This window comes from Anabrus simplex, chromosome 3 (genome assembly GCF_040414725.1).
Source record: "Anabrus simplex isolate iqAnaSimp1 chromosome 3, ASM4041472v1, whole genome shotgun sequence".
In the NCBI taxonomy this organism is placed as follows: domain Eukaryota; kingdom Metazoa; phylum Arthropoda; class Insecta; order Orthoptera; family Tettigoniidae; genus Anabrus; species Anabrus simplex.
Genome location: NC_090267.1, coordinates 467673854 through 467686923, shown reverse-complemented (window position 1 = coordinate 467686923; position 13070 = coordinate 467673854). Strand labels below are relative to the sequence as shown.

General features: G+C 37.2%; 1 protein-coding gene across 2 annotated transcripts in view; it reads right to left on the bottom strand.

Moving 5' to 3' along the window:
* The window catches only part of GAA1 (glycosylphosphatidylinositol anchor attachment 1), a 141401-nt gene that overhangs the window by 95586 nt on the left and 32745 nt on the right, over positions 1-13070 (bottom strand). For both annotated transcript variants that reach the window (XM_067143589.2, XM_067143590.2), the window contains exon 4: positions 11013-11172. In XM_067143589.2, coding sequence (XP_066999690.1) covers positions 11013-11172 — 160 coding nt within the window. The remainder of the gene's footprint in view (positions 1-11012; positions 11173-13070) is intronic.

Below are 13070 nucleotides of genomic sequence, written 5' to 3'. Positions count from 1 at the left end.
TGCACAGGGTTATGAGGGTATGTAAGGGTTGTAGTACGGATATAAAGGAGAGGGCATATAAGTCTCTGGTAAGACCCCAACTAGAGTATGGTTCCAGTGTATGGGACCCACACCAGGATTACTTGATTCAAAAAGTGGAAAAAATCCAAAGAAAAGGAGCTTGATTTGTTCTGGGTGATTTCCGACAAAAGAGTAGCATTACAAAAATGTTACAGAATTTGGGCTGGGAAGACTTGGAGAAAGGAGACGAGCTGTCTGACGAAGTGGTATGACCCGAGCTGTCAGTGGAGAGACGGCGTGGAATGACATTAGTAGATGAATAAGTTTGAGTGGTGTCCTCAAAGGTAGGAAAGATCACAATATGAAGATAAAGTTGGAATTCAAGAGGACAAATTGGGGCAAATATTTCTTTATAGGAAGAGGAGTTAGGGAATGGAATAACTTACCGAGGAAGATGTTCAATAAATTTCCAATTTCTTTGCAACCATTTAAGAAAAGGCTAGGAAAACAACAGATAGGGAATCTGCCACCTGGCTGACTGCCCTAAATGGAGATCAGTAGTGATTGATTGATTGCTTGCTTGCTTGCTTGCTTGCTTGCTTCATTGATTTGGAAAGCATCTCCATCACTTCAGCTAAATAAAGGAAGCAGGAGAACTTCGAATTTTTCATGTCTAAAAGTGTATGTATGGTTAGAATGGTGTTTTTGACCAATCATTTTACATTTTAATTCAAGATACATGCACATTAAGGTGACAATATTTTATGTTTTAACACACACACAAACCAAGTTAACAACTCATCTAGTGTCTTTTAAAGTACATTAATATTGTAACATGTTGGCAGGATAAATAAATGAGTACAGAACCTGGTAGCATCCTATTTCTAAGATTTATTAACTAAGCACTACAATTCGAGATTTACACACACACACACAGACGAAAGCCGAGCCTACAACTTACACAAGTACACGGTTACACACTTACACGGTTCGCGCTCCCTCTCTTAGCTTCTCATATTCCGTACACACACACACACACACACACACACACACACACACACACACACACACACACACACACACACACACACACACACACACACACACACACACACACACACACACACACACACACACACACACACACACACACACACACACACACACACACACACACACACACACACACACACACACACACACACACACACACACACACACACACACACACACACACACACACACACACACACACACACACACACACACACACACACACACACACACACACACACACACACACACACACAAAAGAGTCATCGATTATTTACACTACACTCTCTCACACTCGTTAGCGCTGTCACGGTCCACAGCCTACACGTCAGTCCCGCAGGTCTGGATAGTATTCGCTGTTCACTCAATCCGTCGAACCCCATTCGCAGTCTGCACACGTCAGCATCCAGTGCTTCCTTCGCGCTGCTCCCGAGCACCCAAAGTTCTTCTCCAGCAACCAGCCTCAAGGGACTCACACACATGACATCAGGGAAACAGGAACGAGTCCTCGGCTCCAACAAGCAGATACTCCATCAGGCTGACATCTCAGCCCAGGCTATCACTGACTGCGCTCTTCGCTAACTCACACCAGCGAAATCAATCTCGCTCTCCCTCACTCGCTCACTCACTCTCTGTCTAACTCTCACTGACTCCAGGCAGGTCGTTCCTCTCTTATATATCTGCGCTGGCCCTTCGAGAATAGTCTGGATTTAAAGATAAAAATTTCATTGTTCCGTATTGAAATTATTGATGTTAAAAATTAAATAACTGGAAAGGAGGTTCAACCTATTCAATACTCAAAAGAAAGAAACGTAGCAATCACATTTCTATTTGAATGGGACCGGTTTCGACCTTAGTCTAGGTCATCATCAGCCATAAAAAACATGTAAAATGTTTAAGAATGTTGTAGGTCAGTTTTTCACTCTGTTAGGCACAAAGACACGACATCACATTCTGTTCTGCACAAAGTCACAACATTAACAATCAACTTGCTAAGATCAAAAAGGCTTGAATTCGCAGACGAACAGATCTGTAGAAGAAAGCCGTCAGCTCCCGGTGACTACGCGGCACACTCAAGGTCACGCGCTGCGGCCAAACACATAACCGAATGAGCACCCGTACTCCAGCTAAGATCTTGGTAAACAGTTGACTTGAAAAAACAATTGTAGAGAGAAGAAAAAAATGTAGTAAAAAGCGCAATATCGGAAAACAAATGAAAACTTATATGCACAGTGCGCTATTTTTTAAAAAAATTTAGGTTATGATTGAAGTAGTCGAAGTTGGCGCAAGACAAAAATTTTTGAAAGAGGAGAATAAATTAAACGAGGAAGAGTGATAGTGAAATAAGAGAAAGAATAAAAGAAATTGAAGTTAGATGGTAACGAGGAAAGATAAGATAGGGAAATGAAGGAGGGGTAGTTTAAGGTGGGTTAGGAGGGTGGGTTATTGGAGGTAGAAAATGTGGGTGGGAACTATGTAAGACATGGAAAATAGAATTGGGGTTTTGGAATTTGGAATTTTTGAGAAGAAGAATTAGGAAGTCAAAAAGGATATTGGGTTTTTCAGAAATGTCGTTTAAATTGAAATTAGGGTTGAAGTACTGGTCAAGGTGGATAAAGCAATTTTCAGTAATGTTTAAGAGGGGGCCTTTGTTAATGATTTTAAGTATGTTTATGTCATTGTCAATACTGGTGAAACTATGTTTGGAGTCTTGTATGTGCTGTCCTATGGCAGAGAATCTGTTGTATTTAATGGCGTTGACATGTTCAGAGTACCTGATATTGAAGTTGCGGCCAGTTTGTCCGACGTAGGAGGAACTGCAGTTGTTGCATTTAAATCTGTATACACCGGAATTAGAAAAGGCATTAGACTTATTTAGAGATTTAGAGTTGTGTAAGATATCAAGACTTCTATTGTTAGTTCTAAAAGAAATTTTCATATTATGTTTTTTAAAGATATTAGTTATTTTATAAGCATCCTGAGTAAAAGTGAAGGTGGAAAAAGCAGTTGGTTTTATTGTGTCTTTAGATAAAGTGGTTTTTGGACGGTGTTTGAATTTGTTGATGATGCGGTTAATGAAGGAGTTGTTAAAGCCATTAAATTTAGCAATGTTGCGGATGGTGTTTAATTCATTATTTAAATCTTTTTTGGACATAGGGGTGTTGAAGGCACGAAAAATTAAGCTGTTATAAGTAGCACGTTTATGAGCTTGGGGGTGCGAAGAATCTTGTCTTATTGTAGTTGCTGTTTGGGTTGGTTTTCTGAAAATTTTGTAAGATAAAGAAGAAGGATGTCTAGTAATAGTTAGGTCTAGAAAATTAAGAGTTTGGTTGTGTTCTGATTCGAGGGTGAATTTAATGTTAGAGTCTAAGTTGTTGAGATGAAGAAGTGTAGAGGCTGCGTTGGTTGATTCCTCATTTAATATTACCAATGTGTCGTCGACATATCTCGCCCAAAAGAGGATGTTGGAGAAATTATTATTATTATTAATTCTTGTGTTTTCTAAGAAGTCGAGGTAAATTTCAGCAAGAATGCCAGAAGCAGGTGAGCCCGTGAGCCCATAGCCAAGCCATCTTGTTGATAAATGGTGTTGTCAAAGGTAAAATAATTATTGTTAAGAACTAATTTTAAAATAGACATGAAGTCTTGAATTTCAAGTTTACTTAGGTTACTGAATTTGTTTAGGTTGTTGTTTATAATGGGGAATAATTTTGGAATTGGAATACTAGGGTACATGTTGACAATGTCAAAAGAATGGAGAGAAAAATTTGGTTGGATTTCAAAATTTTTTAATTTGTTGATTAGATCAGAAGTGTTTTTGATAGATTTGTTGGATAAAAATCGATAATTTTTTAGTAAAAATGTTTGGATGAATTTAGAAGTGTTGTATAGGGGACTGGGTCTGTAATTGATAATTGGACGGATAGGAATGTTAGTTTTGTGAATTTTAGGGAGGGCTTTGGCAGTGGGTAGTCCAGGGTTCATGTTTATTAGTTTAGTTTTTTCTTGATCTGTGAGGAGAAAGGAAACGTTTTTTAAAGTATGTTTGAGTAGGCGTTGGATTTTTGTGGTTGGGTCTTTTTTTATTATAGAAAAAGAAGGGTCACTGAAAAAGTTTTTGGTTTTATCTAAGTAGTCAGTTTTATCCATTATGACAGTAGTGTTGCCTTTATCAGATTTGGTGATAATGAGATTATTGTCATTGATTTTCTTTTTAAGATCTGAAATGGTTTTATTATCTTTAATTAAATTATTATTATTATTATTATTAATAAGAGAAGTGTTTTTGTTATTGTTAATGAAGATTTTTTCAAGTTTCCTTTTTACTTCATATCTGATTTCATCTTGTTCATCTGTTGGCATTTTGTTAATGGCTATTTCAGATTCAATAATTAAATTGGTGGCTACATTGAAAGTGTTAAGATTGGGCCAATTGTGTTTGAAGCCCTTCGAAAGGATTGAGTTTTCATCATCACTCAGAGTTGTTTTAGATAGATTTACGATGGGAGGATGGAATTGTTCAATAGTTTTGGAGGGTGTGTTACGGTTCTTAAACTGGAATTTATGTGAAGAAGAGTTGTTCTTGAGAATTTTGAGTTTTTTCTCAAGGGTTTGTTGTTTGATTGACAGTACATGAAATAATTTATCGTCTACTTGAGTTAGGAAGAGGTTCCATTGTGCACTCGGGAGAAGATTAGCAATTTCTAGATGTGTTTCGTATAATCTGTTGTTTAAAAATGATTTTTTCTTGTATAAGAAACGAATTTCGTTTTTTAGCCAAATTTTGTTGGTTATTTTTTGGGTTTTTAACATGTGAGGAGAAGAAATGTTTTTTCTGGTACAACTTTGGAGAAATTTGGGGGTAAGATTGTAGGATATGCATTGTTTCAGGAAGTCGATGTCTTTTCCTAATTTAGCGATCTTGATCTTAAGGCCCATGTAAGAGAAGGCTTTTTGTTTAGCTTGGTTAGCTTGTGCATTTAAAGATAAAAATTTCATTGTTCCGTATTGAAATTATTGATGTTAAAAATTAAATAACTGGAAAGGAGGTTCAACCTATTCAATACTCAAAAGAAAGAAACGTAGCAATCACATTTCTATTTGAATGGGACCGGTTTCGACCTTAGTCTAGGTCATCATCAGCCATAAAAAACATGTAAAATGTTTAAGAATGTTGTAGGTCAGTTTTTCACTCTGTTAGGCACAAAGACACGACATCACATTCTGTTCTGCACAAAGTCACAACATTAACAATCAACTTGCTAAGATCAAAAAGGCTTGAATTCGCAGACGAACAGATCTGTAGAAGAAAGCCGTCAGCTCCCGGTGACTACGCGGCACACTCAAGGTCACGCGCTGCGGCCAAACACATAACCGAATGAGCACCCGTACTCCAGCTAAGATCTTGGTAAACAGTTGACTTGAAAAAACAATTGTAGAGAGAAGAAAAAATGTAGTAAAAAGCGCAATATCGGAAAACAAATGAAAACTTATATGCACAGTGCGCTATTTTTAAAAAAAATTTAGGTTATGATTGAAGTAGTCGAAGTTGGCGCAAGACAAAAATTTTTGAAAGAGGAGAATAAATTAAACGAGGAAGAGTGATAGTGAAATAAGAGAAAGAATAAAAGAAATTGAAGTTAGATGGTAACGAGGAAAGATAAGATAGGGAAATGAAGGAGGGGTAGTTTAAGGTGGGTTAGGAGGGTGGGTTATTGGAGGTAGAAAATGTGGGTGGGAACTATGTAAGACATGGAAAATAGAATTGGGGTTTTGGAATTTGGAATTTTTGAGAAGAAGAATTAGGAAGTCAAAAAGGATATTGGGTTTTTCAGAAATGTCGTTTAAATTGAAATTAGGGTTGAAGTACTGGTCAAGGTGGATAAAGCAATTTTCAGTAATGTTTAAGAGGGGGCCTTTGTTAATGATTTTAAGTATGTTTATGTCATTGTCAATACTGGTGAAACTATGTTTGGAGTCTTGTATGTGCTGTCCTATGGCAGAGAATCTGTTGTATTTAATGGCGTTGACATGTTCAGAGTACCTGATATTGAAGTTGCGGCCAGTTTGTCCGACGTAGGAGGAACTGCAGTTGTTGCATTTAAATCTGTATACACCGGAATTAGAAAAGGCATTAGACTTATTTAGAGATTTAGAGTTGTGTAAGATATCAAGACTTCTATTGTTAGTTCTAAAAGAAATTTTCATATTATGTTTTTTAAAGATATTAGTTATTTTATAAGCATCCTGAGTAAAAGTGAAGGTGGAAAAAGCAGTTGGTTTTATTGTGTCTTTAGATAAAGTGGTTTTTGGACGGTGTTTGAATTTGTTGATGATGCGGTTAATGAAGGAGTTGTTAAAGCCATTAAATTTAGCAATGTTGCGGATGGTGTTTAATTCATTATTTAAATCTTTTTTGGACATAGGGGTGTTGAAGGCATGAAAAATTAAGCTGTTATAAGTAGCACGTTTATGAGCTTGGGGGTGCGAAGAATCTTGTCTTATTGTAGTTGCTGTTTGGGTTGGTTTTCTGAAAATTTTGTAAGATAAAGAAGAAGGATGTCTAGTAATAGTTAGGTCTAGAAAATTAAGAGTTTGGTTGTGTTCTGATTCGAGGGTGAATTTAATGTTAGAGTCTAAGTTGTTGAGATGAAGAAGTGTAGAGGCTGCGTTGGTTGATTCCTCATTTAATATTACCAATGTGTCGTCGACATATCTCGCCCAAAAGAGGATGTTGGAGAAATTATTATTATTATTAATTCTTGTGTTTTCTAAGAAGTCGAGGTAAATTTCAGCAAGAATGCCAGAAGCAGGTGAGCCCATAGCCAAGCCATCTTGTTGATAAATGGTGTTGTCAAAGGTAAAATAATTATTGTTAAGAACTAATTTTTATGGCTGATGATGACCTAGACTAAGGTCGAAACCGGTCCCATTCAAATAGAAATGTGATTGCTACGTTTCTTTCTTTTGAGTATTGAATAGGTTGAACCTCCTTTCCAGTTATTTAATTTTTAACATAGTCTGGATGCTCGATGGATCCAGGAATCTCGCGAGATGGAACACTCCAGATTAATCGTTGAGTCATTTCCATACTCCTCTGTTACGGGGCCGCAGGCGGAAGCGAGTGGGGCTGGCCTAGCACTTAAGTGCTGCTCGTGATTGGCGCAGTTGAAGCGTAAGGGGTGGGCCTATACGGTGCCGGGCCGGGCCCCTGCCAGTTGGCATGGCGGACGCTATAACCATTACAATATATATCTTCATTCTGTTTTTGTTTTTAAAATGTGTCTGAAGATGTCCCTATGAGGAAGAAACCTGTACCAATAAGTTAATGTAATTCTGAAGGGAATAAATGTGATTTGTATTTATAAAGGTAAAATCCATTATGCAGCGTCTGTTCTCCAGGTTAGGGGCGGCTGCACAAGGCGTCTGTACTCCAGAGGAGCGGCCTCATTATCACCTCACTGGATCACATCCAGAGTTGTAATTCGGGACCTAGTCCCACACAGGTGACACCTTGACAGTCAACCATGGAAGGTCTTTTAAGGTATACTCCACCGGCTGAACCAAGAGTTCAGAGAAGGCAGCATTCGGATACGGTGGGCTGCCACCTGAAAGATACCGTGAAGTCGGAGGCACGGAAATACCCCAGTACTACATACACGAATGAGACAAAATCAAGAATCAAACCAAAGCAGATAACATACTTCTCTACACACAACATAAACTCACTCATGCAAACCGGTAAACTAAAAGTGATCACCGACATAATGGACCAACACAAAATTCTTATCATGGGATTACAGGAAATTAGAAACACTGACCAGGATGCCTTGGAATCTCAAGGGTACAGACTTTATAAAGGTATACCCGGGAAGAGAGTGATGAAGAATGTCCCACAATTTGGAACAGGATTTTTGGTCAGCCTTAAAATAATAAACTCAGTTCAAGAATTCAGATCACAGTCTCCACGACTCTCAACGCTCACCTTAAAGGCATCTAATAAAATCTATACTATAATAAATGCCCATGCTCCCACTAATGATAAAAACAACTCCTCAAAAGACCAGGAGGAAACAGGAGAATTTTGGGACCTATTGGACCAGACCATAGATAACATCCCCAAACACCATATAAAATTATTAATAGGCGACTTCAACGCTCAACTAGGCAGAGAAAGAAAATACCGTGACATCATCGGAAAATGGCCAGCACACAAGAAAACAAATAAAAATGGAGAGAGACTAGTTGACCTGTGTAGAAACCATAATTTAATCTCAAAATCTACATGTTTTAAGAGGAAACCTCAAAAACTCAAAACATGGAAACACCCTGACTACACTAAAGGAGAATGGCAACTGGACCACGTCTGCATGGACAAATACCACCACAAAGAGATCTATAACGTCAAAGTCCTCCGAGGAATAGACACAGGTTCAGATCACTACGTAGTTAAAATTAAAATTAAACTCACTCACCAGAGGAGACAACAAAAGCAAGCCCTTAAAACTAAAAGAAAAATAGATCCTACCCAGCTAATCAACAACAAAAATTACCAGAAAGCAACTGAAAAAATAAAAATCACAGACAAACTTGAAGACTTAGTACACAACCTTAAACAAATTGCAGAAGACCTAGCTCCAATTAAACCACATAAAAAACACCAATGGTGGAACAGTGAATGTGATGAAACAGTGGAGAAAAGACATCAGGCATGGCTATTACATCAGTCCCAAAAGACAGAAATATCCTATCAAAAGCTAGTAAAACAGAGAAAAGAAACTACCCAAGTCTTAAGAAGAATAAAAAGACAACATCATAAGGACACCCTGCAGTTAATTGAAGAACAGTTCAGTAAAACTAAATCAAGGGACTACTACAAAACCTTCAGAAAGCAGCTCCAAAAATATGAACCCCCGACCCTACTGATGAAGGATGAAGATGGTAAGCTGGCCCATAACAATAAAGACAATGCAGAAATTCTGGCTAAACATTTCAACAAGCTTTTAAATTGTGAGGAACCTACAGAACTCCTTCATTTGGACACCAACACCCCGATAAAAACATCACCAGAAAACATCAATCCCCCCACAATAAAGGAAGTCTACCAAGCTCTGAATAAATTAAAAAACTACAAAGCGCCAGGAGAAGATCAGACCTTTGCGGAAATCTGGAAATATGCAGGAACCTCAGCAAAAGTTGCCCTCCATCAACAACTTGTCTCTATCTGGATTAAAGAAGAACTACCAGAACACTGGACAACAGCCCTCATTCATCCTCTGCACAAAAAAGGGGACAAAACCGACCCTAATAACTACAGGGGAATCTCTCTCCAAGACATAACATACAAAATATTTTCAATAATCATCCTTAATAGGATAAGTCTACAACTTGAGAAAGAACTAGGAGAATATCAAGGAGGTCCTGATCAGATCATGAGTCTTAAGTTGATAATGGACTATAACAGGAGAAGAAACAGAGATATGGTGATAACATTTGTAGATTTCAAGAAAGCTTATGATTGCATCCATAGAGAATCTCTGTTTAAAATTTTAAGACACCTTGGACTACACCCCAAATTAATAAACATGATAAAATTGACTCTCACCAATACCAAGTCAAAAGTGAAGTTTAGGGGTGAAACATCAGAGACATCTGAAATTAAAACTGGACTACGGCAGGGAGATGGGCTCTCACCACTATTATTTAACTGTGCTCTAGAAATGGTAATGAGGGAACGGTTTAGAAAATGTCCCCCCAAAATAAAGATTGGCCGAAAAATCAAAACAAATTGCCTGGGTTTTGCTGACGATTTAGCATTACTAGCAGTGGACATAAAAGAAGCAAAAACCCAGATATCAGAACTTCAAAACATTGCAAATAAAATTGGCCTCAAAATATCATTTGAAAAAACAGAAATTATGCCCCAAAAACCAACACAGCTAAAAGAAGTCACTATAAATGGTAATAAAATCAAAATAGTAACTCAGTTTAAATATCTTGGAGAAGTAATAACACATAACTTAAATGAAAAAATCTCAATCCAAGTAAGAACAAATAGATTAGCTAAAGCACAAAAATTAACATGGGATATCTACAAAAGGAAATGTCTATCAATAAATACAAAAATAAAACACTACAACACAGTTATAAAACCGGAAGCTACATATGCAGCAGAAACACTCTTTTACCTGAATAAACAATCAAAGACTGACAGACTTCAGAAAATTGAAAGGAGGATTGGAAGAACCTGTATCAACAAAAAATATCAGAAAGATGGACAGTGGCGGTTAATACCTAACAAAGTCGTGTACAAAGAGCTAGAACCCATTACAGATACTATGCGTAAGAGGAGACTGGGATTCTTTGGACATATCATGAGGATGCAGGACTCGAGACTTCTGAAACAACTAGTACAACACAATCTCGTCTCAAAAAATACCACAACAGGATGTAAATGGATCAGAGAAGTAAGAGAGGATCTGAAGGAAATAAGCTTTACAACAGAAGACACCAAAAATAAGATAAAATTGAATACAAAACTCAAGAATACAAACCTCCGCTTTACCCTTACACAAAACAAACCAACAACACGCACATTTTCAACTGAGGAAAGGGCACGAAGATCGGAGCGTCTGAAGAAGTACTGGGAGGACCGCAAAGCCCGAACAATCCCTTCAAAGAGACCTGAACGACGGACTGACTAAAGTGATCCTATGTGGTCATAAAAGAAGAAGAAGAAGAAGAAGAAGAAGAAGAAGAAGAAGAAGAAGAAGAAGAAAGGTAAAAGTACCATAACACTTGTTAAGGTTGACAATACGAGCATAATAATGAAATTCATTTCTTGTAAGAACTTACTTGCCCTTCAGGCACAATGACTAATCTAAATAATGTACTTCAGCCATCAGAGGGAAATCTAGGAGGTATTATTCCATGTTGATATATTCAATAAGGATACTTACGTCTGAAAAATTTCCCCAGTGACAACATGAGTGCTATAGAAGGGAAAGTAGTAGGTTGGATGCTGCTAAGTGGACGATAGGGCACACTCAACACCAAAGCTTCTGTGCTCGAGCTACGAGGAGCCCGTAAAATAGCATAAACATTTTTCCCCACATATTTCTGAAAAGGAAACATAGTAACAAAAATAAGAGAACTTACTGAAAAGGAAAATTGAAAGCATTTAAGTGAACACTGCTTGCTAATTATAAAAATAATTTCAAACATAGAAATCTGAGAGAGAATTGGATTCCCTAAACTGCAAGACAAGGCAAGATAGAGACCAGTAAGCTGAAATGGTATGAACACATGATTAGGGCCCAGATTCATATGCACTAAAAACTCCAAAAATATGCATACACATATGCACTAAAATGCTGAAAATATGCACGAAAATATGCACTAAAAATAAAATAAAATATTGTATTGTATTTATTAATGAACAAAACAGGCGTTCAGCCCCGAATACATGTTCACAATAATAATAAATAAATAACTAATAAGATTAATAAACGTAGTCCAACTTAAGCCACCCCTCTCCACCATATACAAAATAACATAAAATGAAATGAACAATAACGCTCCGTTTTTATACCCGAACCAACTCCATCTACATCAGTTCACAACAGCCTGGTCAATGTTTACATTCTACTGCTGGTGTTACAACTTCCTGCTTGTTATCACTCACATGTACGCAACCTTCTTGCTTCAGCATTTTCATCACCTCTATTGTTCCCTGACCTACTCCAGAATAAGCTACAACAGCAACATTACCAGATTGCATTCCAAACCAGCCATATTCCGTCATTGCATTCCAATCCATCATACCACAGCTTTTACCAATCCACGTTAACATTGCTTCCTTTCATTTCATTCCGCCATAACACTCCATAATAAAATTTACCTCTCCATCTCCCAACAGTTTCGGCAATGAATAACAAATACCAATCACGCATATACCAACACCTCTCCAACCTCATATTTCTTCCTCCTCTCCATACAAACAAACCAAAATTTACAAAATGATAGTAAACTCACCTCTCTCCAGCTCCAAAAATTAAATACTCATACCAGACACAAATACAATAATACCACCTCCCAACTCCCACGAAATCAGCCGTAACACCATCTCCACATTATATACCCGATATAACACTTATCCAACACCACATTTACCACCACTCCTCCAACTCCAAATATCAACAATCTGCCATCCACCATCTTATACCACCACTTCTCCAACACCACATTTCAACCCTATAACATATCATAACTTATATGCCACTTCTCCATCACAACATTTCAGCCTCCACAAATAAATACCATAATAATAATAATAATAATAATAATAATAATAATAATAATAATAATAATAATAACAATAATAATAATAATAATAATAATAATAATAATAATAATAATAATAATAAACCACTCAGATCACCAAAAAAAAAGAAAAAGAAGAGAAAATTATCGTATCCCCTGGGCATGTCATAAGGCTCGTTTGGACACTCCGGAAACGTGAAACCCCTAAAGTAGAGCCACCACAGCAGTCATCCTCAGAGCCTCGTGCCATGCCCCTCATTCCGTAGAATTAACACCCCAGAAACAATAGAGTAAAACTAAAAAAGAGAATCATAGTAATAATAATAATGAAAGTAATAACAATAGTAATAATAATAATCTATGTATAAGAGTATTATTCGTAACAGTCATTTGCTGTAGCAGTCTCTTACTCAATATTCAAGCATGCTCATCAAGTGTCCTTATTTCGTTCTGCGCTTTCGTCACTTTATTGTTACTGACCTACACCTAATCAATACTGCAAACAACACAAATACCAATCACGCATATACCAACACCTCTCCAACCTCATATTTCTTCCTCCTCTCCATACAAACAAACCAAAATTTACAAAATGATAATAAACTCACCTCTCTCCAACTTCCAAAATTAAATACTCATACCAGACACAAATACAATAATACCACCTCCTAACTCCCACGAAATTAGCCGTAAAT